The sequence below is a fragment of the Achroia grisella genome, unplaced genomic scaffold (assembly GCF_030625045.1).
Source record: "Achroia grisella isolate CSIRO2021 unplaced genomic scaffold, CSIRO_AGI_Agris_v1 utg478, whole genome shotgun sequence".
NCBI classification, from domain to species: domain Eukaryota; kingdom Metazoa; phylum Arthropoda; class Insecta; order Lepidoptera; family Pyralidae; genus Achroia; species Achroia grisella.
In genome coordinates, this window is record NW_026712882.1 from 4,010,349 (window position 1) to 4,037,390 (window position 27,042).

Here is a 27,042-nt window from a genome sequence, read left to right on the forward strand (position 1 = left end):
ATGGTATCTTACGGAATCGATTCATTTTGTACACTATAAGAATAACGGCTGATAATTATACTAATTGATTCACGCGACTTCGTCTATTCTTTTAAATACAAGATGGCTGTCGTTCTTCGTGATACAAGTTATCTGCAGGTCAAATTTCTTTAAAATGCATTCAGGTTTTAGTCGTATATATTTAAATGCTAAAATAGTAATCATCTATATATATATATAAATAAAATTGGAGTGTCTGTCTGTAATATTGAAAACCGTTTTTTACTACACATATATACATATAACATACGGTCCATACACCAAAATAATATTTTCTACAATTTTTGTCTGTCTGTCTGTTTGTTCCGGGTAATCTCTGATATGGCTGGACCGATTTTGACGGGACTTTTATTGGCAGGTAGCTGATATAATAAGGAGTAACTTAAGCTACTTTCATTTTAGAAAAATAAATTTATTTTTGTATAATAATAAAAGAGAGCAACATGTTTTTTGCACGTTCGAATGAGTGGTAGAATAAAAAATATGATTATTCAAAAGTGGTTATATTAAGTTTATTCGAATAAACATTATTTCTTTTCTACGTATTATTTTAAATCAACTAACAATATCATGCCTCTTGTATACTGTAATTATTATATAAAAAAAACATCTATTCAAAAGAGCAACACACAAGTTTCTTTATTATTCTTCTTGTGATGAATCTGCATTCCGAATTTGACTATTCAAAAGTGCTTGTAATGAGTTTATTTTAATAAAGATTATTTCTATTTCTATTTCAACATATTGACTACTCTATGAATCATAAACAATTCGTCTCATTTCCTTGTTTAATAAATGTAATGAACACACGAATATTGAAATTTACATAACTTACGTATTGTCTTCTCCAAGGACACTGTTTACTAATTTTCCTGTATTATGCATAAGTAATCTCTAATCTCTGATGACCTCAATAGTGTATTGGAATACTACGTTGCCACACTTTCCGAAGGTCGCGGATTCGATCCGATCTATAAAATATTTATTTATTTATGAGCGCACAAAATAGATAAGTACATATAAGCATTTGTACGTATAATTAGTAAAAATCACGGTATCTTACCACGTTTTATATTTATTTACTAGCTGTTCCCGCAACCTCGACGCGTCGCGACGGCGTGGAATTTGTCTTTATTTAAAAAAAAAAAGTAGCCTAAGTACCTACTCCTTATTATATCGTCTCAGCCCGATTGGGTTTAAAATTGACAAAATTTCATACAAACTTTCATCCCGTTATTTTATCCCCTTGGGGGTAGAATTAATCAAAATCCTTTCTTAGCGTCTTAACCTACGTCATAAGATCTACCTGCATGCCAAATTTCAGCCCGATCCGTCCTCTTTGAGTTATATATATTTAGATTATGAAATCCCACAACTTGCTACGAGGGTATCACTTCTTACTATTTTGTAGTATACATTTGTAACGATAATTTTAAATATGCTACCTGCCCCTTTTGTTATACAGGAAATACGTTTTGTAAATAGGTCTATTGAAAACAAAACATGTTATTGTCTCGCCCGTGCTGCCCTGTGCCCTCTGTTATCGGTTGGCCAGAGGAGCGCCGTGGCATCTCGCAGTCGCCCCTCAGCATCCTGGATTGAGCGACCATGGACACCTTACTGCGTGCTGTTTTAATCGTGTTTTGTTTTAAATACGCTGCATTTAGTGACTGTAAGTACTTTAAAATATTATGTTTCCTATTTTTTTTAAATAAAATACAGTCTTATTTATTTGGGATAACAACAGCTTATATCATTGCTATTATTTTACAATTGAGAAGTTTACAATCTTAGCCAATTATAGTAACCTAGTCTTTAATTATAATTAGATAATAATAATAATGATGAGGTGTGCTAGACCGCTAGACCACCGAGGTCTAGAGGTCTAGCACACAGCTTTACATTTGATGGTCGCGGGTTTGATTCCTCGCACGACACAATCATTTGTATTCATGTGTATAATTATTTGTATCGTTCTGGGTGTTTTCTATGTATAACATGTATGTATTTACGAAAACAAAAAAATATCTATGTATTTGTATCAGTTAAATGTAAATTCACCAGGAATTTAACACGATGGTTTAACAGGGGGAACCGCGTGGAGATCGATCTGACATGGTACATTGCTAGCAATGGGGTTATCAATCCACATTACTAACTAGGGGATGGGCCCCTCAGGAACGCGGGTTCGATTCCTCGCACGATACAAACATTTGTATCTGTATATTATAGTTATCTAGTACCCATAACACAAGCTTTGCTTTGCTTGGGATTAGATAGCGTTGGATGAGTTGTCCTGAGATATAATTATTTAAAATAAAAATAATTTAAAAATGTGCTTCAAAATATTATCTATTGACAATGCCTAGCGGTTTAGTACACCGCTTTACGACCGACAGTCGCGGGTTCAATTCCTCCTTGTACAAACATTTGTATTAATTATTGTGATTGTTTCAATCGGTCTGGGTGTTTTCTATGTATAATGTATGTATTTACGAAAAAAATATCTATGTATTTATATCAGTTGTCTAGTACCCATAACACAAGCTCTGCCAGCTTGGGATTAGAAGACCCTCCGTGAATTGTCCTGAGATATTATTATTCAAAATAATATAAATACACAAAATATACATAAAATATTATGTTTATCACTTGTCCAGTACTAGACAAGTGGGCGATTACAATTCAAGTTATCAGGAAATTTCAACTTCAAGTTATCAGGAAATTTCAATATTTCCCAGCTCCGTGTACCATCGAGCTGGAATGTCGTGAGTGCATCCCGGACAACATGCCGTTGGTGACGTCACACCGCTCCGAGAACGGCACCATCACAGCGGCTGCGGGAGATGAGGTGGTGCTGGTGTGCAGCGGAGGGAAGTTCCTCGCGTACCCTCTGAGGGACACGCTCACTGTCGTCTGCAAACAGGGACGCTACAGGGTGCCTCACGATGGGTCGCTCAAGCACCTGATAGAGCTCGGCTGCCAGGAGAACGTGTTTGAAGATGTATTGCATGAGGTGAGTTATTTAACTACTTGGAAGACGTCTACTGCTGGACATAGATCAAAGATCTCCACGACAATCGGTCCTGAGCTGCTCGCATCCAATGCCTTCCAGCGATCTTGACCAGATCGTCGGTCCACCTTGCTGGAGGCCTTCCCACGCTGCGTCTTCCGGTCCGTGGTCGCCACTCGAGGACTTTATAGCCCTAACGCCCATCTGTCCTACAAGTTATGTTCCCTGCCCATTGCCACTTCAGTGTTGTAATTCTTCGGGCTATGTCTGGTACTTCTGCGGATCTCCTCTTTTCTAATTCGATGATGACAATGACTGTATCTATCCCATTTTTTACACTACGATAGTGGCAAATAAGAATACGATCATTTAATGGTAAGCGGTTACCGTTGTAGCCTGTAGATGTTTGAAACCAAAATTGGTTTAAAAAAAAAATTCTAGCTGTACCTGCAACGGCGTCCGCGTGGAATTTAACTTTATTTTCCTAAAATAAAAGTAGCCTAAGTTATTCCTTATTACATCAGCTACCTGCCAAAAAAAGTCCCGTCAAAATCGGTCCAGCCAATTCAAAGATTAGCCAGAGCAAACAAGCAGACAAAAATTGTAAAAAATGTTGGACTATGTACAGTATAGTATTTATATTCATATGGATGTAGTAAAAAACGGATATTTCAAAATTGCAGACAGACACTCCAATTTTATTTGTATGTATAGATGAGTGTAGGTCACTTTATTTCCGCCCCATGGATATACATTTCTAAAATAATAATTTTCTCTAATTTAATTGTTTCACTTATATGATCTGAAATCGAGTGACCGATCTCCCTCTGAAATCTGCCGCCCCCAGGCCGCGGCCTATATGGTCTAAAAATCCAGGACAGTTTGAAACATCAGAGGTGTCACATACGTGTTGCTGGACCTTAAGAATCTGAGAACTCTATCTAGAATACCATGTGGTGATAGTTTTTTTTTTTGGAAAGATAATGGAATGGTGGATCCGCCTGAGCTAACGGTTTACGCTGGCGGGACACCAGTGGAGGATGATAAGATGAGCATGAGGTCAAGTCAGTAAGCCCATCGTGACAAATTCACCAAGAATTTATCACGATGGTTTCTAGACCACGAGGTCAACCTGACATGGTACTAACAATCCCCTTCCCCCCTGTGGTGATAGTGGTGATGGTATGTTAAGTTTTTTTTAATGTTATTGTCAGGTGGCCGGATGTGCGCCCCCGCTGCAGGGCCGCGCGTACCAGGGCGCGGGGGGAGGGCGCGTGGCGCACGTGGCTGCGCTGTGCTACGACGCGGATCGTGGTCTGTTGCGGCATGCGCACCTCACCGCCGCGCGGGGCAACGACCTCCGTTTACCCCCCCACTCACACCACACCGCGCCCCTAACGCTACTCGGCAACTTCAACCACATGTTCGACGCCAAGAACCGCCAGGACGCAGAGATGCTGTACTCTGACGACGCGCGCTTAAACCGCCGCCTCCACGAGCTGCTCAAGCACGAGCCCCACACGTTCGCAGACCAGACGCTGACTGCGGTCAAACTGCTCAGTCCGCACTACTTCGAAGACCAGAACATGCGCGTGACAGACTTCGCGTCGAACAAAGCGGCCGTGTGGCGCAGTGTAGCGGCGGGCAACTTGCTGCACTTGCAGCGCGACGTCGCTCGCGCGATCAGACTCACACATTCGCGAGCCGTCGCCGTCGTTACGGGTACGCAGGGAGTCGCCGAGATGCGAACGGGCCATCACCAAACTCGACTGTTCTTAAAGGCGGGCGAAAGGTTCCCAGTACCGAAGTACATTTGGATGGTGGTGGTCGACTACAGTCGACGTCGGGCGCTAGCCGTAGTGGTCCTGAACGACCCGTTCGTGGCAGTCAGCGAGATCAAGGAGGCCGTGTTCTGTGACAGTGCCTGTAACGCCGTCAATTGGATCCACGAGCTGAAGAAAAACCGTAACTACGAAACGCCCGTGTACGGGCTCGCGTTTTGTTGCAGCTTACAGAATTTCACCAAAGTAGTTACAGACGTGCCTAGTGATCTTCGAATGAATATCTCAGATTTCGGTGTATTGACCGATTTAACTAGTGATGAGTAATTTCTCAATGTAGTACGCAGTAGATGACCCACGTGTCGATATTAAACTTTATACTAACGAGTCAGTACGTTGTTAGTCTTATCTGTGGTTGTAAGATATTGAACTTTATGGATAAGAACATAATATATTTGTGTGTATGAAATGCCACTTTTACTGATTTTGTATTTAACTAGCTGCACCCGCGACTTCGTCTGCGTGGAATTTAACTTTGTCTAAAATAAAAGTAGCCTAAGTTACTCCTTATTACATCGGCTACCCGCCAAAAAAAGTTCCGTCAAAATCGGTTCAGACATTTCAGAGATTAGCCGGAACAAACAGACAGAGAAACGTTATAAAAAAATGTTATTTTGGTGTATGTACCGTATCTCAATAAAGAGTAATTATTATTATTATTTACATTATTACTCCTTATTACATCTACTGCCAAAAAAGTCCTGTCAAAATAGATCCAGCCATTTCAGAGATTAGCCAGAACAAACAGACAGACAGATAAAAATTGTAAAAAATGTTATTTTGGTTTACGTATTTATATTGATATGCATGTAGTAAAAAACGGTTATTTCAATATTACAAACAGACACTCCAATTTTATTTATATGTATAGATTAACACAAAAATGTATTACATAATAAGATAATAACATTCTGCCCATTCAAATTTAAACTTAAAATTAAAACAACTAAAGTATATTATAGAGTTTATTTAAAAAAATTAGATATTTATTAGATACTTTAATTAGTCCTTTTCAGCGATAGCCGTCAAGTGTCTGTCGATCTCGCTCTCTGATAGCACACTGAAAATAAAAGACTTATTACACTTTGAAGTAGCAATATTGAAAACATTTACAAACATTATATTAAACTAGCTTTTGCCTGCGGCTTCGCTCGCGTTAATTTATCCCCTTAGGGGTGGAATTTATCAAAATGCTTTCTTACGGGATGCCTACGTCATAGTAGCTTTATGCATGCAAAGTCTCAGCCCGATCGGTTTAAAATTGACAAAGTTTCATATAAACTTTCATCCCCTATTTTATCCCTTTGGGGGTAGATTTAATCAAAATTCTTAGCGGATGCCAACGTCATAACATCTATCTGCATGCCAAATTTCAGCCCGATCCGTCCAGTGGTTTGGGCTGTGCGTTGATAGATCACTATGTCAGTCACCTTTGAGTTATATATATTTAGATATAGATTATCCCTTTTACACTTGGTTGACAATATATGTTTTTTTTGTATATGATAATGAAATGGTGCACCCGCCTCCGCTAACGGTTTACGCTGGCGGGGCACCAGTGAATGATGGTAAGATGAGAATGCAAATCCAAAACTTAAATAAAAAAAAACTACAATATAATGCACACTTACTGGAATTTAGGGTTGTCCTTACTGACCACCCCAACCTCGATCTCTGAGGACTTGAAGTCCACGGACAGCACCTGCGACAGGCAGGAGATGGCGAGCTGGATGACGTCATCGGCGGCGAGGTCTGCACGCTTCTTCAGCTTCTTCTCGAGGTAGGCGTTGGCGTCCGTGGCCTTGGCGCCCGCCGCTACAGCCTTGTACGAGCAGTAGTACCCCGACGGGTCTGTCTTGTACACACTCGCGCCGGCTTCCTCGTCGTACGCCACCAACATCATACCTGAAACAAATACATATATAAATCATTCACTCACTTACGGTGCCGAAACGTGGACACTGACAATACGACTGGTCCACCAACTCAAAGTCGCTCAACGAGCTATGGAGAGCTTGGAGTTTCTCTGAGGGATCAAATCCGAATCGAAGTAATTCGCCAGAGAACTAAGATCACCGACATAGCTCTTATCTGCAAGTAGAAGTGGCAGTGGGCTGGTAATATCTGTCGCAGAACCGATGCTCGCTGGAGTAGACGTGTTCTAGAGTGGAGACTATGAATTGGCAAACGTAGTGTAGGACGCCGCGCAGCTAGGTGGAGCGACGACATACGTAGGGTTGCGGGTAGTAACTGGATGAGAAGGGCTGAAGATCGTGCCCAGTGGCGTGCCTTGGGAGAGGCCTATGTCCAGCAGTGGGCTGATGATGATATAAATCTTCAAGGGCCAAAAACATTTTTATTCTGCACAGCGGGTCGCATCATATATATTTTTATAAGGATTTTTTTATTTTATATTAATTGCAATTTTTATTACTTAATTGTTGTCGTTATCCCAAGGGGATAAAATAGGGGATGAAAGTTTGTATGAAACTTTGTCAATTTTAAACCGATCGGGCTGAGACTGCATGCATAAAGGATTTTGATAACTTCCATCCCTAAGGGGATAAATTAACGCGAGCGAAGCCGCGGACAAAAGCCAGTAAGATATATAATAGCTAAACAATCTTCCAAAAATTACTCAAGAGAGAATGATAAGTTTTAATTGTTGAACAGAATAAATATTTTAAGTAACCTTTTAATACTTACTGCATCCAAGTGGGCGCATCTCAGCGTTCTGTGTGTACACCTGTGAGATGTCGGCAATACGGCGACACAGGATATGCACCGGTATCTCCGTACCATACTTGTACTGCCACTTAGCTGCTTCGTAGCGTGCTCTCTGTACCTGGGACTTGCTGTCCGCTGCAATCATTACATAGTATAAAATAAAGTCGCTGTCATTATCTGTCTGTCCCTATGTATGCTTAAATGTTTAAAACTACGCAACGGATTTTGAAGCGGTTTTTTTAATAGATAGAGCAATTCAAGAGGAAAGTTTATATGTATAATACATAAATACAAAAAAAATGATCAAATTATGTTCACATCATCTGGCTATACCTTTATCTTATGTGATTAACTTATCGATGGAGAAAGGTATATTTCCGGACCGTCTCAAAATATCTGTGATCAAACCTATTCACAAGAAAGGCGATACTTTAGACATAAATAATTACCGACCAATAGCTTTAATCTCAAACTTTGCGAAAATTTTTGAAAAAGTTATGGCTAACCGCATAAACGATTTTATTGTGAAGAATAATGTCATCAAACCTATGCAATTTGGTTTCCAGAGAGGAAAATCTACATCGCTTGCATGTTACCACTTAATAAAAGATATCTGTGAAAATATTAATAATAGAATACCAACAATAGCACTATTCCTTGATATGACAAAAGCTTTTGATATGGTAGAACATGAAGCATTACTTAACAAATTGGACAATTTAGGTATCAGGGGAATTTCATTGGATTGGTTTAGAAGCTACCTACAAGACAGAAGTCAATATACCGAATTAATGAGTATGCAAAAAAATGTAAGAGAATCAGTACACTCTCAGTTTAAATTTAATAGAAATGGAGTTCCTCAGGGAAGTATTCTGGGCCCATTACTTTTCCTCCTTTACATAAATGACTTGCCAGACTATGTTGACCAAAAGTGTATTCTATTTGCAGATGATTGTACATTACTATGTAAGTGTACAAATTTAGCTACATTTAATAAAGATATTAATAGTGCATTGGATAGAGTTATACTATGGCTAAATAATAATAACTTGAAAATTAATCTACAAAAGACTAAATGCATTCATTTCAAGACATACTCCAGCCCAAAAATTGACTTAAATATATTGCATGATGGAACAAAAATAGACAAAGTGGACTCTACTACATTTTTAGGAATTACACTAGACGAAAACTTGAATTGGAAAAAACATGTTGACAATATTTGCAGAAAAATTAATAGATTTGTATTTGCATTGTTCAGACTCCGACAAGTGGCCACTTTACAAACTGCGCTCAATGCGTATCATGGGTTTGTTTCTTCTGTATTGCGTTATGGATTGCTAATCTGGGGCAACTCATGTGACATAGATAGAGCTTTTAAAGCTCAAAAAAAATGTATTAGAGCCCTTTGCAATGTCGGATGCAGAGAATCATGTAGACCTCTATTTAAGAAACTTGGTATTCTTCCGTTGCCTTGTATGTATATACTTGATATCTGCACGTTTGTGAAACAACATCCAAACTTGTTTAGCACACATGATCAGATAAAAGACTGTCTCAGATCACAGAGAAGAAATAAAATATTGGTACCAAAGAGCAATTTGACGCTTTACCAAAGGAATGTATCATTTATGGCACAAAAAATCTTTAATAAATTACCACCGGACTTGAGAAAAATGCCTTTAAATAAATTAAAAAATCGATTATATTACTGGTTGCTGGACAAGTGTTTTTATGACATCAAAGAATATTTGTGTGATGATTGTTGACTTTTTTTTTTTTATTACTATATAATTAGAATGGTACATAAGACATTAATTTTAAATTATAATATTATAAATTATTCCATTTTAATATACCCAAAATTTGCATGCCCGTAAATTGGGGCAATTAAACAGTTGCCAATAATATTATTACCTGGACATATTATAATATCTAACTGTATAATACGCAAATAAATAAAATTTCATTAGTGTTGTAGTATAGAACAAGCCGAGTAATACAAAGATTTATAATAGATTCATGCGAAGTTCGGACAGGTCTTTTTTTTCCTTTTATCTAAATTTATTTTGGGGTGTTTTTTTCAAGCATGTAGAATGACTTAACATCTATTTTCTGGGAGTTAATATTAAAAACGAATTTGTATTTTAAAAGAATTCTAAATCTGTTAGGCTCTTTCATCTTGAAATCAGTTCATCAAGCCTTTTAAAGTGAACTTACAAGGATTATTTAAAAGAGCAACACACAAGTTTTTTCCTTCTTGTGATGAGACAGCTTTCCGAGTGGTAGATTAAAAAAAAAATTTATTCAAAGTGCTTAAATTAAGTTTATTTGAATAAATTATTGTCTATTCTATTCTTCAGCATATTTATTGTGGGAATGAGACTTTTTTTTTTTTAAGGATGATAATGGAATGGTGCACCCGCCTGCGCTAATGGTTTACGCTGGCGGGGCACCAGTGGAGGATGATAAGATGAGCGTGAGGTCAGGTCAGTTAGCCCATCGTGACAAATTCACCAGGAAGTTATCACGATGGTTTCCAGGGGGAACCGCGTGGAGGTCAACCTGACATGGTACATTGCTAGTAATGGGTTCAATAGTCCACATTACTAACAATCCCATTTCCCCCCTAACATTGGGAATGAGACTCAATGATCAAAAAATGATGATATGTAACTTGTTCAAACAAGTTTACCTATCATGCCGGTCATGACGCAGCCGATGCTGCTGGTTAACGGGAACAGGTGTGTGACGGAAGCGGGGTCCAGCAGCCGGTCAGGGACCTTCCGTTGCGCCGCCACCACGGCCGCCTCCACCCCGCGCAACGCCACCGACGTCAGCCCACCTTGATTGATGGCTTTTAGCGCATATTCTGTAACATTGCAGTGTGATGGGACACTATTATAAAAAAATAACCTAGACAGATATATTTTTAGAAAATCTTTATACATATCGAAAATAATGCAAACAACATTAATGCTGTAAATAAATATGTGTGTAACAATATATTATTTATACATAAAAATTATGTGTCACATTGTTTGTTCACCGCAGACGGACTACTGAACCAATTGCAAATTTGGTTTGAACATTGTGTGCAATTTGATCCAACTTGATAAGATAGTTTACATCTCAATTTATAGTTCCAATATTATTTTATTGCAAATTATTCCTCTATTATTAGCCACAGCAACGCATGGCCCAGTCTGCTAGTTATACATAAAAAAAAAACAAAATACACTAACTTATACATGTAAAATGAAAACAATAAAGTAAAATATATTATGTGCCACAGGGATATGAAAAGGTTTAGATATGCAGTCAATAATTTACTTGATAAACGAAACACTGATTTTCAGTGAATCGAGTCTAGTGCAAATGTGTGCAGCTATATTCATGAAACAATTTTTAAAATATTGAAACAATTTTGTAAATTTTGACAAAAACTATTTACAAAGACCTTATAAATGCTTAGACTTTAAATTATATTCAAACTAATTTATTCATATAGGAGAATTTGGTTGCTTATGATTATAAATTTTTATCACTAACCCTACTGTCCAGTTCCCACTTCAGTTCTCTCTTTCAGTGTCAGTTCAGCTAGATACTACAGTTAAGAAGAATAAACTCAGTTGAAAATATTTTTTGTCATTATTATTTTTAATAACTTTCAGTACTTTATTATATACCTATATTTTTATTTGACATTCTATTTGACTACGGACAGTTATGAATCTTTAGTGTCTAATTACTAAATATACTAATAAACTGCTAAACCGGGTAAACATAAGCATGACATTACAAATTTTTAAATGATAACCTCAATAAAATATTAAATCAGGGGGCAATGATTGAAAATTGAATAGATCTTCTCTTACATTTCTGTATCTTTACTATATTATTAAGTATGTATGTTGTATCTTTATTGGAAACAATGACAAAAAACTTATAAAATTACATATAGTGTAGTAGCGAAATACCGATGCTTAAAGAAAACTACATACCAACTTGATAAAGTCTTCCTTCAGGGGAGAAAATAGTAATATGTCTATCAAATCCAGCGCTGCTTTCTCTTGCCATTTTCTAAATTTAATATATTGAAAACTTTGATGAATATGAGAATCAAAATAATTAGATTGATAATTTAAAACACTTTAGTTTTTTATTACTGAATTGTCAAATCATTTTAAGGCTCTGGGTACAATTTTTTCAAGGCAACGACCGACGGGAGTCATAGACTATTTGAATATCTTTTTTAATTTTAAAATCTTTATTTTAAAAAAGTAAATTGCAAATTCGGTTTATATCAAATATATACAATTGTGTATTTTTATTTCGCTTAAATTACATTAAAATGTCTATTTTAACAACAACGTTTTATAAAATTCCCACATTCTACTAATGGCGGACAAAATTTGAAATATCAGTGATGGTTACACTGTACTGATGTCAATGTCAAAATAAAACGCATGTCAAAGGGTCAGAAATTGAACCCTCATGTCAGTTCAGTTGTTGTTTGTGAAAGCTTCTTATCTGTTGTCTCAATTTGAATTTTGTTTGAATTTTGTAATCTCGTTTAAATTGAGTTAATATTTTTTAAATAGACTAATTTAAATTCGAAGTATTAACCTCGGAGTCGAGCATTTGTTTGTCTGTTTAACTAAGAGCCAGCGTTTTCTGTCATCATAATGCAAGAAACCGTTACAAACACAAATGAGAGAAAATCTTTATTTTCTTCTATTCTCGATGTACTGGAAACCAGAGAAAAGCAAGCGCAGGTTGACCGTCAGCTGCAAGAGGAGAAATATTTAAGAAGAACGCAAAGAATATATGATTTTCACGGTACGAATCTTGCATATTATTTTGCCGCCTATACTCATTTCTATGTAAATATATTTAAATTACTAAATACTTCAGTCTCTATAATTTAACACTGTTGCTAATCTGTACCTTATTAATTTATTCGTAACGGACATAATTTTATAATGACGAGTGTTTTTTTTTGTTAAACACAATAATTTTGCTATCTGTGCATAAGTTAATAAACTGATTTTTCGTATGTGGTTATAAATATTAAAATCCTTTTTGCATTATATTATTATTATATCAGCATAAACTAATGCATGAGTAATCCATTTATTTATTGTGTTATCATGAATTATATTTTATTGGAGAATGAAAATGCATTATTCCTTTTTTTTATATTTTTAATACTTCATATTCAATAAGCAATCTTATCATGTTCAATACAAAGACTAATTTAAATTCAACACCAATATAATGCTCTATAAAATTTCTAAGAAATTAACACTAGAAGATTTTTATTAAAATAATAAAATTAAGTATATCAATAATTGGATAAATTAGCATCAATACAATTTATTTATTTTCATTTAGCCCTATGTATCAACTACAACAACTTTTATGTTAGAAAATGAGGTAATCACTCCACAAGTGTGTGGGAAATGGGCACAATATTTTCTTTTATTTTTTAATTTTATTATTTAAATATATGAAGTAATTTTTTAAATATATGAAGTAATTTTATTATATATACCCTTTATATTAACAAGGGTTATTTGTTCCACATGCATGTTGTCCAGCAGTGCGTTGAACACATCATAGATTGTGGCATATCACCATAGTCCTCATTCATGGCAATTGATAAGAATTACCATGGATGTATTTTTCATAAGCCAAAGTACAACTCTGTCCAAAGCATGTTATTGGCATTATTTTTACCCCTTTCGCATACATTTTTTTTATATGCATGCTAGAATTGTAGATAGTTCAGTGAGAAAATATGGTAAGACACATAGTACATTTATATTACTTAATATAACAAGAAACTGTATATAGGTCTTTTCAGTTAAATTATAATTCCAGCTTATAGAAATAGAAACAATTTTTATTCAAATAAACATATTATAAGCACTTTTGAATAGTCATAATTTTTTTTCCATCACTCATTTGGAACGCAGATTCATCACAAGAAGAATGAACTAGAAACTTGCATGTTGCTCTTTTAAATAAATATTGCTCAGAATTATATATAAAAAAAAATGTGTAAACACACATTGCCAAATAGCAAAGTTCATATAAATAAATAAATAATTACTTGAGTAATAAAATAAATCAGTCTCACTTATCAGAGCCCAGTCCCTACAAGCAGCATCTATTCACAAGTAACTTCCCATTGAAAATCCTACAATGATTGTTTGTCCAACAGAGCGACAGCGTCGCGAGGCCGTGGAGCTTCGGCGGTGCCTAGACTTCGTGTCGCAGCATGCTCACGTGCTGGAGTCTGTGCTGCGGGGCGGCGGAGGCGGCGGTGCTGGTGAGGGTGTTCCGCTGAGCGCAGCGCTGGTGCGGCAGGCGGCCGCGCTGCAGCGCTGCATGGCACAGTGCGTCGCCAACGCCTCCAGGATACGACAACTGCTCACCGCCACCCACCAGCCGCAGATGGACACCATGCTTGCCAAAATGGTGAGTGTATACCATAACTACCATAGACTAACTATATTTTTATTATCTTAATAATATTATAAACCGACCTCGGTAGTCTAGCGGTCTAGCACACCGCTTTACGTCCGATGGTCGCGGGTTCGATTCCTCGCACGGCACAAACATTTGTATTCATGAGTATGATTGTTTGTATCGGTCTGGGTATTTTCTATGTATAATATGTATGTATTTACGAAAAAAAAAAAAAAAACATCTATGTATTTGTATCAGTTGTCTAGTACCCATAACACAAGCTTTAGCTAGCTTAACTTGGGTCTAGATGGCGCTGTGTGAATTGTCCTGAGATTATTATTATTATTATTATTATTATTATTATTATTATTATAAACATAAAAGTTTGTGAGTATGGATGGATGTTTGTTATTCTTTCACGCAAATCGATGTAGCTTTTCAGTAATATAGCTTATCCCATCAAAAACATAAATGTGAAATGATAACCGAGTTTAATATTATGATATATGCCTTGATTGTTGACTTCTACGACAAAAGAGGTGAGATCTAAATGGGTGCCAAGTTCAATGGTCTGTCCTGAAATGTATTTGTAACAATATAAAATATCATTTCTTCTTATAACTTAGGATAATATACTGTAGCCTAAGGTCTAACTTGGCCAGTTCTCATATACCAATTATTACTTTCGATTGCTAGTTACTACTAGTAATAAAATAGGAACCGACAAGTAACATGTTTAGAACTTGCGAAGGCTACAGTATATTTCGTATATGAATGAATATTTCGAATATGACATTAATATCTAAATAACCGTTTGAGATATGTTTATGAAATTTGGAACACATATTTATCTCGCAAGTCTCAATATATGAACCAAATTTAACAGGTTTATGTGAAAGAGTTTTTGAGTTATGAGGGGGTCAAAAGTGGCTCCAAATGGTTCGTGTAAATATACACACTTGACACGCTACCGCGTGTTTAGATACATCAGAATAACATATAGGCTATAAATTTCAGGCGGGTGAATCCGCGGCCACAGCTAGTAATAAATATAAGAATAGAATAGAATAGAATAGAAAATCATTTATTCAAATAAACTTAATTTAAGCACTTTTGAATAGTCATAACAATTTGTTTTTTATCTACCACTCGTTCGGAAAGCTGTCTCATCACAAGAAGAACGAGCAAGAAACTTGTGTGTTGCTCTTTTAAATAATCCTTGTTTTAAAATCACTAGTATCCTGACGACTTAGGCGTAATGCCGATTAGTCAGGGAGAGAAACACCTCAATGCCTACAATATTCACAATTATCTATCTCTTATTTGTTTTTATAATAATATCAACACTTTCGCTCCAAAACTCCCGCTGCCTCCGTTCAATCGTCCGTCATCCACCTGTCAATGTCACATAGATTACTTTGGCTCTGGCCTCTGACGTTCCGTTTCAGGTTACATGATTATTGACTTTACCATTTTTAATTAATGGTGCGTCACACGATAGTTAACAGTCGGCCATCCTGCAATAGTGTCTGGCCCAGACACATAGGTAACTGATGAGCGTAGTCATGCTTATCAAAGGATATAGTGTCTACAGGATCATATAACAAATACTTAACTAAATAAACTAAAGATACACATTACTTTCATAACATTGACTATCTTAGTATACTGTCAAAGGTTTACAATCTAAAATCAATACTAACAGAGCTAAGTTTCGGCATGCATTCAGAATGCACAAAATATAACATAACATATATTAATTTACATAATCCAAATCACCCAAAAACATGAACAACCTTTTAGAGTAACAAACAATTATTTGGCGGTGATTGACTTCTATGAGTCAGACTGTAACATATCACCATCACAATGTAAGTTTCCGATCTTATGAACATTGCATTTTTTTTTTATACCTCCAAAATAGAACTTGACATTTCTCATCATGAATATTTTAACGGATAAATTTAACATATCACATTACAAAAGGTAAAACTTAATTACCTACATATATAGAGAAAAAATATAAAGAGAAAGTATTATTCTCGTGACATAAAATTAGAACAAAATCGCTGCCTGCCTTCACCTAACCAATAGAAAATAACAGGTCAATATTATTCAAGTGGTTCTAATACCCTCAATACTACTACTACTATTTTACTTCGACGATACTCTTGATTTACCAGAGAATTATTTTAATATAACATAATTCATTGAATTTCAGTTATGATTTACTTAACAATACCATCAGCTCACTGGTCAAGTAATCTATTGCACCCTTTGAACCCTGTACATTTAGGGAACTATAAATGATTGTAGATACTGATCTCAATTTTCTTTACAACACCAGTTTAACATAAACCAAAACCCACTGTTCCAGATTAATGTGAAATAGAAATAATCTTTATTCAAACAAACTTAACACAAGCACTTTTGAGCAGTCAAGATTTTTGAATCTATCGCTTATTCGGAACGCAGATTTATCACAAGAATAAACAAGAAACCTGTGTGTTGCTCTTTTAAATAAATATTGATTTACTTATATTTAATTAACAACAAGGATTAGGCGTGCGGCAATCAACATAAAAACCGCTACGCACTTAATCTCCGTTCAATCAGACAACATTGACAGCGCTATGAATTTCAAGTTAGATATTTTCTAAAAAAAAACACTGATTTATAAATGATGACATTTATAAATTTTTCAATTTTATAATAAGCTTTTTTTTTTTACAAAGAAAATATTTTATGACACATTTGATTTCTTTTTCTAGCAAATTGAGTACAGACTCTGGGAGTTTGTTGTAAAACCTTGCGCAATTTCCATAAAACGAATTACTAACTTTCGTCAAACGAACGTGAATTTAGTAAGCCTACTATTCACTTTATATTTTATCGATGGTATTCGTAGCCACTTCGGCCATCCAACGTTATCGAAGGGCCTCATTCGATATTATCATAACAGTTAACATCGGGTAATATAATAAAATTAAAATCATATAAAATTTAGTTTGAGATACTTTACATACTTAAAATATGAAAGTTGCCACTGACAACTACACATTACATTTCAACATCATGAATTCAGTCTTTGTTATATTTTTCCGCCTTAAGTTGTATCACTTAATTTTTCACACCAGGTACTAGTCAGCATCTCTGCAAACACGGCTGCCTAGCTAATTAGTGAAATACCTGTTAAAACAAAACATTAAAAAATGCCATCGCTTGCCCACTATGACTACGGTCTCAACAGATCTGGATTTTATTAGACTCAGCCACCGCTTGCCCGCACAAGGAGCTACGGCCTCAAACTGGTCAAATTCTCATTAGACTCAGCCACCGCTTGCCCACACAAGGAGCTACGGCCTCAAACTGGTCAGATTCTCATTAGACTCAGCCACTGCTTGCCGCCACAAGGAACTACGATCTCCAACTGAAACACATCAAATATTTAACAACTGGTCATTATCTCAATGAGGCATTCACCGCTTGCGCACGCAAGGAGTTACGGCCTCCAACTAGTCATATTCTTTATGGTACTATGCTATTTTTACTTCAGCCTCAAGTGCTCTACATTGCAACTCAACTATGGGTTATATGCACTCCCATCAAAATTTACTATTACTTTTTATTCTATTACATATCTTTAAGAACTGGATTTCCTGGTTCCATTTTACTATTTCTCCAACGCTTTAAAGGACTTTATAACATTTAATCATAAGTTAATTCAATTTAATTATGTACCAAATTCGAATTATATATCTGGTTGATATATATCTAGTATCTACCAATTTCTGAACGAACATGCAATATATTACTACCACATACCCTACTCCTATTATTATCTACCAAATCTTGAGTAGCATCAACAAAAAACGAGTCGTTCGTTGTACGTCGCATTGAGCACACGCGGATCCCCATTTTCTCCGTGAACTAACGTATACGGAACCATCAGCCGCGATCTCAGCGCAATCATCTCATCAGTATATCATCAAATCTAAATCACCATCATTTACCTTAAAATCCATAAATCGTATTCATAGTCATATGATTATTATATTAATCTCATAATTTCATCAAAGTACTGCAAATCATTTTTCATTGTCATATCAACCGCCCGTTCTATTAGCCATTTTGCTCATAATTCAGCTTGTCATCGATTGTAACTCATCATTGTATCACTAGCATTCCTTAATCTTTCAGATCTATTCGTTCATGTACAACTCTTCACCGCGTATATTTACCGACTATTTTCCATAGAGGTGTATCAAATTTTACCTTGTGATCGTCCTTACTACAATCTTGCAGTGTAACTATCTTGTACACCTCGAGCGCTTTATTCATAATATTTCTAAAGTGTCTGTATACGGTGTCTGGGTTCTATAAATTAGCACCTCTTCTAATTTCCCATTAATTACAACAGACACATAAAATCAATTCTGAAAGGATTAATTTCAATTTAAACTATTTAGTTAGTACAATAGTCAATCCGTTTTCTCCAAAGGGCGTTCAGCCACACATACAAGTGCATATAGGTGCTCAGACTAATCTATGGAATCAAATGCCCAGCATTTGATTGCGTTGATCATTACTTATAAAAATGTTAACTTCCGTCGTCGTCAAAGACAACGCTTTAAATTTAATTCAATCTTATTTATCTGATCAATATCAACCAAATATTTGAAAACAACATCACCGTTATTATTATAAACTTCCAATATCTCTACACCTGTAATTTTGTACAATTCAACATTAAAACACCCTCACTTATTTAATACATCCGTTCTCGTATGCTATGCAAGTGACAACATCAATTCTTATATGTTGATGAGTTTACTATTAAAAGCCTTAGTTAACACTTTTATTTTACTTCAACTCAACAGTTATGTCAAAAGTGACAATGGTCTAAATACAACACATCCAATCTCATATTCCAGTCAATTGAGTCAACATGTATACCAACAATTCTTACATGCTCGTTAATTTAGCATTATACGCTTCGATTATACTCTTTTTTTTTTCAACCAATTAAAATCTTAATAGATACAATATCTCAAGATTTAACAAAGGTTAACTAGAAATTAATAAAATTGGCAAAACCATCTACAACAGTAATTTATAACTGTAAACTGTAATCTATTGTTAACAATATTTAACTTTCTTATATCTTAACTTTCATTTATATCCTCTAGTAACTTTTCTTATATATTCCTGGGATTAAATTGACAGATATATAGCCTTACTTCCACAACTTATATTGTCTCTCATTTTATTTGCATTGGATATAAAGGTCTCTTAAAACAGTTATAGGTTCAATAGGATCCTTTCAACTTAAATCTAGTATACCCATGTACACTTTTCAAAACTTTAATGCTCATACATTTAACAACAATCAATTGTCCTTTTGTTTTTGTTTTTCTTTTAACTACCTGTGCTTCTTAAATTTGTATTCACTATAATACCATTATAATTAAAGAACAATGGCTCAGCTCGCAAACATTTTCTCAACAAATAATTCTCTATAACATGTAAAACTTACAACTTAGACCATGCAGTATTTATTTTTCATTCTACATATATGCTATTCATAAAGTAGTTTATTATCCATCAGTAAACCATATAAAAATCTCATAAATTACGCCAGTATCCATATTCATAAACCAGCTCGTCCATACTGACTATCCATGTCTCTCTCTATGGAAGTTTGCATCCAATCTTCTCCTGTTGTTTCCTTTTTTTTTCTTATGTCATCTGCTTATCTTTTTTTCTGCTGTCCTACGTTTCTTTTGTCTGTCGTCTCTGCCATTTTCTTATATATATATATATATATAGCTTATAAATTTTTCATTTCATTATATGGCGTCCTACAATCCAATCAATCACAATACTATTTAAATGTTAAATAGGCATTACTATATGTATTTATACCTGTACATATGATACAATTTTCTTTTGAATCATTACTATTTATATATTTTTTTCTTCTATAAATTATACTGATACTGTGCTTGTGAATCACTGTTCATCCCAACGGATACCAACATCTCACTTTCAATCTAAGTTACATTTGCAGTGATTAACTTGTGTTCACAAGATATTGAGGATTTTTCCTATTTTATTTTTTTTTTACTTATATATTCCTGTCATAGCTATACCGAAATCACCATGCACTGTCCTCTACAGTACAGTAGATTCACAGAAGATAATTGGAAGCTTGCCACAGTATAGAAATGCTATCTTCATAAAACCGACTAACTTCAGTCTCATCCTCTTTGGTAACAAAGTTATATTAAATAAAACAAACCACATGCTCATAAAGGCATAGCATAAAACACCAACAATCAGGAATTCTCATAAATATAAAACGGTTGTATAGAATGGGAATGAATTTCCATGCATGGAATGTTATGCAGCCTATTAATAACCACATTACCAAGGTCATCAGCAAAGTTTTCTAGAATATCCATATCTCTTTACTTTCCTAACAATCTTGTCTGTCTGTGTCTCATAATTTTCTTCTATAATAATTTTAAAGCTTATGTATTTTGAATATCTTAACATTGCTCCCACAGAGACTATTTAATAATAACTAATTAATATACAGAAACTTCATTAGTCAAATCATAAAATATTTTATAATCCTGTAGTATACAAATACATAAAAGGTAAGTTACATAAACCATTTAAAAATAGTATCCAATTTTCCTTTCTCCTCTATTTCACCATATCACAGTGTTTAAGATAGATACGAATGTGTAATATTAGTTCACTCCGTGCAAACTAGATGGCGCCACAGGTAAATGTAGATGGCGCTATTAAGATTTTTTTTGTTTTAATGACCTCCCTATAGTAATATTTTTTAATAAATTCCTATCATCCCTATTGAATGGTAGTTTCAATTGGAACCCTCAATAGCAGCTTTTTGACCTCACGGTACCTATTTGTTCATTGGTCCTTCGAGCCGGATGTGTTAACCAAGTTCAAGGTGGTACCAGTTCAACTCCTAAGTCGCAGTGGATTGCTGTGGAAAGGAGTTCCCTTGACTCAAGTGCAGCAAGTAGTACGAGCAGTCGGCGGTTCTACGGTGGCGCCACCTACCGGACGTCGGCGGAACTAATTGCGGACGGCGCGCGAGCAGTCGTCAGGAGAAGAGTCAAGGGCGGAGGAAAGTATTACGTCACAGTGCCATCAGTGTGTGAGTGGAATGTGAAGTGAAACCGTGAGTACATTTAAATTATTAAAAATTCAATGATAGGCGAAATTGAACCTTATATCAAGCGAAGAGAAGAAACATAAAAAATAAATAGCTGTTTAATAAGCTGAACTAATTTCAACCTTATTTGCAAGAGATCAAAAACTTAAAATATTTAAGTGTCTATTTGGGACTTGTAATATTTTCATATAGTGTTAATAGTTATTAAGTGTAGTTTTAGACTTAGAATTGTAAGCGAAAAAACGAAGGTACGGGGAACCTATGCCCAATTTTCCCTAGGTTTCTCAAACACTTAGAAAAATTTTGAAAATTTTTAACTTAGAAATTTTCTCATATATTTTTATTAGATTATCTATTATACCTACAATAATACAAAGTAAATATTAATGCCATTTACATATAAGTAGCAGTAAAATAGTACAAACTTTTACTTTGAATAAAAATAGTTTTTCTTTTACATTTTTTTTTATTTTATTATTGAATAGTAAACTTAGTGGTAAATAAAAAACATGGATCCGTTATTTAATATACAAAATGATATCAATTTAAGATTGAATAAATATAGAACTAATTTTAAAAAGAGTCCGAAGGAACGTATTACACAAGAATATTTAGATAGTAGATTACAAGCATTAGAAGAGTTATGGTTAGAATTTAAGGAGGGCCATAAAGAAATATTAAAAATAGCTGCTCCTGGTAAATTAAAAAGTCATGAGTATGTAACAGAACAATTGTTTGATAAATCAGAAGAGTTGTATTTCGATTATAAATGTGAATTGTTAAAGTTAAAAAGTTTTGAAAATAAAAATAGTAGTAGTGTCAATGTATCCAATGATGTTGCAAATGTTAAGTCGAGCCATGTTAAATTACCCCGCATCATTATTGGTAGTTTCTCAGGAAAATACACAGAATGGCCAACATTTAGAGATTTATTTATTTCGATGATTCATAATAATGACTCATTAGATAAAGTTCAGAAGTTACACTATTTAAAAGGGTATTTAACGGGTGAGGCGGAACAACTTGTTCGACATATTCAAGTATCGGAATGTAACTATGATCTTTGTTGGAAACAATTAGAAGAACGTTATAATAACAAGAAGTACTTGTCTCATTGTATATTAAAAAGACTACTTAGTCAAAAAAATGCGTCCTCAGAGTCATCTAGTTTTTTAAAGGAATTACTAGATACATCGTCCGAGTGTTTGAGTGCCTTGTCTAATATTGGTATTAACGTAAACTCATGGGATATAATTGTCATTCATGTATTAACTTTAAAACTTGACCCTGAATCCCGTAAACAGTGGGAGCTTAACGTCACTAGTAATACTAATTCCGATTCGTTGCCTACATTTAATCAATTTAAAGAATTTTTAACTAGTAGATATAGAGCACTAGAGTTCGTAGAACCACACAATAAGAAATTTGAGAATAGATGTTCACTTAATAATCCTGTAAAAACAAAGGCACTACATGTTACAAATGTTACAAATATAGCTTGTGAATTTTGTTCAGGCAATCATAAATTGTGTTTTTGTAAACAGTTTGCTTCTGAGAGTTATAACAAAAGACATGAATTTGTAGTTAATCAACGTATTTGTTTCAACTGTTTAGGGAGTAACCATTCGGTAAAATTTTGTCGAAAGCCCATTAGTTGTAGAATATGCAAGAGACGTCACCACTCTCTTCTTCATTCTCAAGCAGGGTCGTCAAACGTTAATCAAGGTAGCATAGTACAAACGGTTGATGCGATTCCTTCTACGAGTCAGGAAATTGGTAATGCTTCGAGTGGACCAATTGTCTCTTGTTTTAGTCAAAATAAAGTTAGTACAATATTATTAGCTACTGCTTCAGTTAATATTAAAACAAGAACCGGGGAGTATAAGATGGTTCGAGCCTTGATTGATCAGGGATCACAAGCTTCTTTTATTTCGGAATCCATAGTGCAGGTGTTCGGTTTAAAAAAGATTCCTACAAAAGGAACAATATCTGGAATTGGAGGTAAAAGTTCAGTTGTTTCAAAATATATTGTCATGCTAAAGTTAAAATCAACAACAGATCCATCCTTTACAATGGACGTAAAGGCTTATGTTTTAAAGCAAATTACTTCATACTTACCTGAGTCACGTGTGTCTATTGGCGATTGGGATGAATTCAAGAATATTAGCTTAGCAGATCCGCATTATGATACACCTAATAAAATAGACGTATTATTAGGGGCTGAAGTGTACAGTCAGATTATTAAAGATGGAGTAATAAAGAGTTTTGCGGGATCTCCAGTTGCCCAATGTACTTCACTAGGATGGATTTTGTCTGGTCCCATTAATTCTGTAAGTCCTGGTAAACAAAGAATTGTTAATGTTGTTATGCATACTCACGTCCAAGAAGATGACGCGTTGAAACGTTTCTGGGAGATTGAAATGGCGGATAATTGCTGTAAGAAAATATTAACACTAGATGAACAAAAGTGCGAAGACATTTTTGTTGCAACTACAAAAAGAGATTCTGATGGTAAATATATTGTTAAGTTACCATTTCGTACGGATGATCCTCCTTGTAAAGGCGGTAATTCCAGAGAAATAGCTATCAAGCGTTTTTATAATTTAGAGAAAAAATTAGCAAAGGATAACAAGCTTAAGAATGAATATACTAAAGTGATAAATGAATATTTGTCTATGAACCATATGAAATTAATAAAACAGCCAGATTATAAAGCAAATGAGTCAGTTTACTTACCTCATCATGCCGTGGTACGTGAAGATAAGTCTACCACCAAAACAAGAGTTGTGTTCGATGCATCCTGCAAAAATGAAAACGGTATATCATTAAATGATACATTATTAGTAGGACCTACGATACAAGGCGAGTTACGTCACCTTATTATGCGCTGGAGAAGCTATCCCGTATGTTTAACTGCGGACATAATTAAAATGTATAGAATGATTAAAATAGCAGAAGAAGATAATGATTATCAACGAATTATATGGAGAGAGAATATAAATGATGAAATAAAAGACTACAAATTATTAACTGTCACCTTCGGAACATCATCAGCTCCCTTTTTAGCAGTCAGAGCACTTAATCAGGTGGCTTATGATGAAGGAGAAAGGTATCCTTTGGCTGCAGCACGGGTTGCTAAAGAGTTCTATATGGATGATTTAATGACCGGAGGAGAAACAGTACAGGAATGTTTACAAATATATCATGAAATGAATGAACTATTAATGAAAGCGGGATTTAAATTACAAAAATGGAATAGCAATAAAGATGAAATTATGGAGGTAATACAAAATGATAAAGAGAGAGAAGGAAGAGAAAAGGAGATTAGTAATACAGATACAAAAATAGAAAATATAGAAATAAAAACAGATAATACTATTAACATATTAGGACTTACCTGGAATAGAAACCGCGATGAATTCCAATATTCAGTGAAGTTGCCGCCGCTGTCCGCACCTGTAACTAAAAGAAAAATATTGTCAGATGTAGCTAGGTTATATGACCCGATGGGTTGGATAGCACCTAGTGTAGTAATAGCTAAAGTAATGATACAGAAACTCTGGTTGGCCGGTTTAGAATGGGATGAAGAAGCACCTAAAGAGTTAATAAAAGAATGGCTTACTTACCGTTCAGAACTGCCACAACTTACTGCATATAAAATTCCCCGATGGATGTACACTAAGCATGATAATGTCAGCGTTGAATTGCATGGCTTTAGCGATGCATCTCAAATAGCATACGCAGCTGTGGTATATGCTCGGATTATAGATTCGAGTGGAGTAGTACACGTGTCATTAGTTAGTTCAAGGAGCCGAGTAGCTCCCATAAAACAAATTAGTATACCACGCTTAGAACTCTGCGGTGCAGTATTGTTAGCAAAATTACTAGTAGAAGTTGCTGATATATTAGTTGTTCCAATAACAAACGTAAAGGCATGGACCGATTCCACGGTAGTATTGGCTTGGTTGAGTAAGCACCCGAGTAGTTGGAAGACCTTCGTAGCGAACAGGGTATCGGAGATATTAACAGTTTTAGATTCCTCTCATTGGTATCACGTGTCATCCAAACAAAACCCTGCGGATTGTGCCTCTCGAGGATTGGGTCCATCGCTTCTTATCGCCCATGATCTTTGGAATTCCGGTCCTGAATTTTTATGGAATAAAGATATAGAATATTCTAAATTAAAATGCAATGAAACTCATTTGGAAGAAACTGTAAAGGTACATCATATAACTATAGAGAATTTTATTGTAGATAAATATTCGGATCTTACAAAGCTTATTAAAATTATAGCATGGTGTAGACGTATTATTACAAAACAAAGGATTTTAGCAGAGAATGGACAATTAAATTATTTAAACAAATGGGAACTGGATGAAGCATTAATGTGTTGTATTAAATTGTGTCAACAAAGAGAATTTTCTCAGGAAATATTAGAACTGAAAAAATATGGACAAATTAAAATAAAGACAAGCAAAATAACTAATTTAAGCCCATTTATTGATAAAGATAGTGTAATTAGAGTTGGAGGGAGAATTCAGCAGTCACTGGAAAATAATAATGTAAAGAATCCTATTTTATTACCTCATAAATCGCACTTAACACACCTTATTGTAGCCAATGCTCACAAAAAAACGCTGCATGGTGGTCCACAACTAATGCAGAATTATTTACGTACAGCTTATTGGATTATCAGAGCAAAAAATGTAATTAAACAGTACGTACGCAAATGCATAACATGTATAAGGCATAAGGCAAGAACACAAACTCCATTTATGGGTAACTTACCTTCTGTTCGAGTTACTCCTGCACGTGCATTTTTATGTAGCGGAGTCGATTATGCGGGTCCGATAAATTTGAGAACATCAAAAGGTCGAGGTCATAAATCGTACAAAGGATATATATGTTTGTTTGTGTGTATGGTGACAAGGGCAGTCCATCTTGAGGTAGTGAGTGACTTGTCAACTAAAGGTTTTATTGATGCATTTAAACGGTTTGTATCGCGTCGTGGTTATTGTTCTGAGCTATGGAGCGATAATGGATCAAATTTTGTAGGTGCTTCTAAAGAATTAAAATGTTTATTTAATGCAGAAAATTCGTCGATGTCCAAGGAAATAGCTGAAATTTTAGCTACAGATGGTACTTCATGGAAGTTTATACCTCCTAGGGCACCTAATTTTGCTGGTTTATGGGAGGCAGGGATCAAGTCCACAAAATTCCACGTAAAACGCGTGATTGGGGACGCTACTTTAACATTTGAGGAAATGTCTACACTTCTGTGCCAAGTGGAGGCATGTTTGAATTCGCGCCCAATTTCAATAATGAGTAATAATCTAGAGGAACCATTACCATTAACTCCGGGACATTTTTTAATAGGAGAACCTCTAGTAAATGTTCCTTCACCAAATTATGAAAACTTAAATATTAGTTCATTAAAAAGATGGCAATTGGTTCAACGAATGCTACAACACTTCTGGCGTAGATGGTCCAATGAGTATTTGTCACATTGTATGCAAAGATATAAGTGGACACATCAAATTCCCGAACCTCAAATTGGCGATGTTGTCTTGATTAAAGAGGATGATTTGCCTCCAACTAAATGGCTTTTGGGTAAAATTGTCGCAAAACATACTGGAGCTGATAATATTACGCGTGTAGTTACATTAAAATGTAAAAATTCTCAGATCAAACGCCCTGTTTCTAAAGTATGTATATTGCCAGTTACTGATGATAAT

The 27,042-nt window shown here is 35.1% G+C and overlaps 3 protein-coding genes across 4 annotated transcripts in view; 2 read left to right on the forward strand and 1 right to left on the reverse strand.

The window, feature by feature from the left end:
- The first annotated feature begins 1,625 nt into the window (after positions 1-1,625).
- Positions 1,626-5,552, forward strand: LOC131845698 (uncharacterized). Its single transcript, XM_059194798.1, has 3 exons — positions 1,626-1,711; positions 2,781-3,055; positions 4,267-5,552. Exons 1-3 carry the CDS (start codon positions 1,648-1,650, stop codon positions 5,158-5,160), a joined length of 1,233 nt encoding a protein of 410 aa, XP_059050781.1. The 5' UTR covers positions 1,626-1,647; the 3' UTR covers positions 5,161-5,552.
- A 293-nt stretch (positions 5,553-5,845) lies between these two features.
- Positions 5,846-11,807, reverse strand: LOC131845699 (proteasome subunit alpha type-6-like). Of its 2 annotated transcripts, XM_059194800.1 has the most exons (5): positions 11,625-11,807; positions 10,316-10,492; positions 7,600-7,755; positions 6,525-6,798; positions 5,846-5,953 (listed from the first exon to the last, which is right to left on the reverse strand). In XM_059194800.1, exons 1-5 carry the CDS (start codon positions 11,698-11,700, stop codon positions 5,896-5,898), a joined length of 741 nt encoding a protein of 246 aa, XP_059050783.1. In that variant the 5' UTR covers positions 11,701-11,807; the 3' UTR covers positions 5,846-5,895. The 2 variants fall into 2 exon arrangements, with proteins under 2 accessions (XP_059050783.1, XP_059050782.1); XM_059194799.1 differs by lacking the exon at positions 11,625-11,807 and having other exon boundaries at positions 10,316-10,586.
- A 401-nt stretch (positions 11,808-12,208) lies between these two features.
- LOC131845700 (uncharacterized) overlaps positions 12,209-27,042 on the forward strand; it is a 64,017-nt gene continuing 49,183 nt past the window's right edge. Inside the window, exons 1-2 of the mRNA XM_059194802.1 lie at positions 12,209-12,462; positions 13,850-14,106. Of these exons, the coding sequence (XP_059050785.1) occupies positions 12,309-12,462; positions 13,850-14,106 (411 nt within the window). The 5' untranslated portion in view covers positions 12,209-12,308. The remainder of the gene's footprint in view (positions 12,463-13,849; positions 14,107-27,042) is intronic.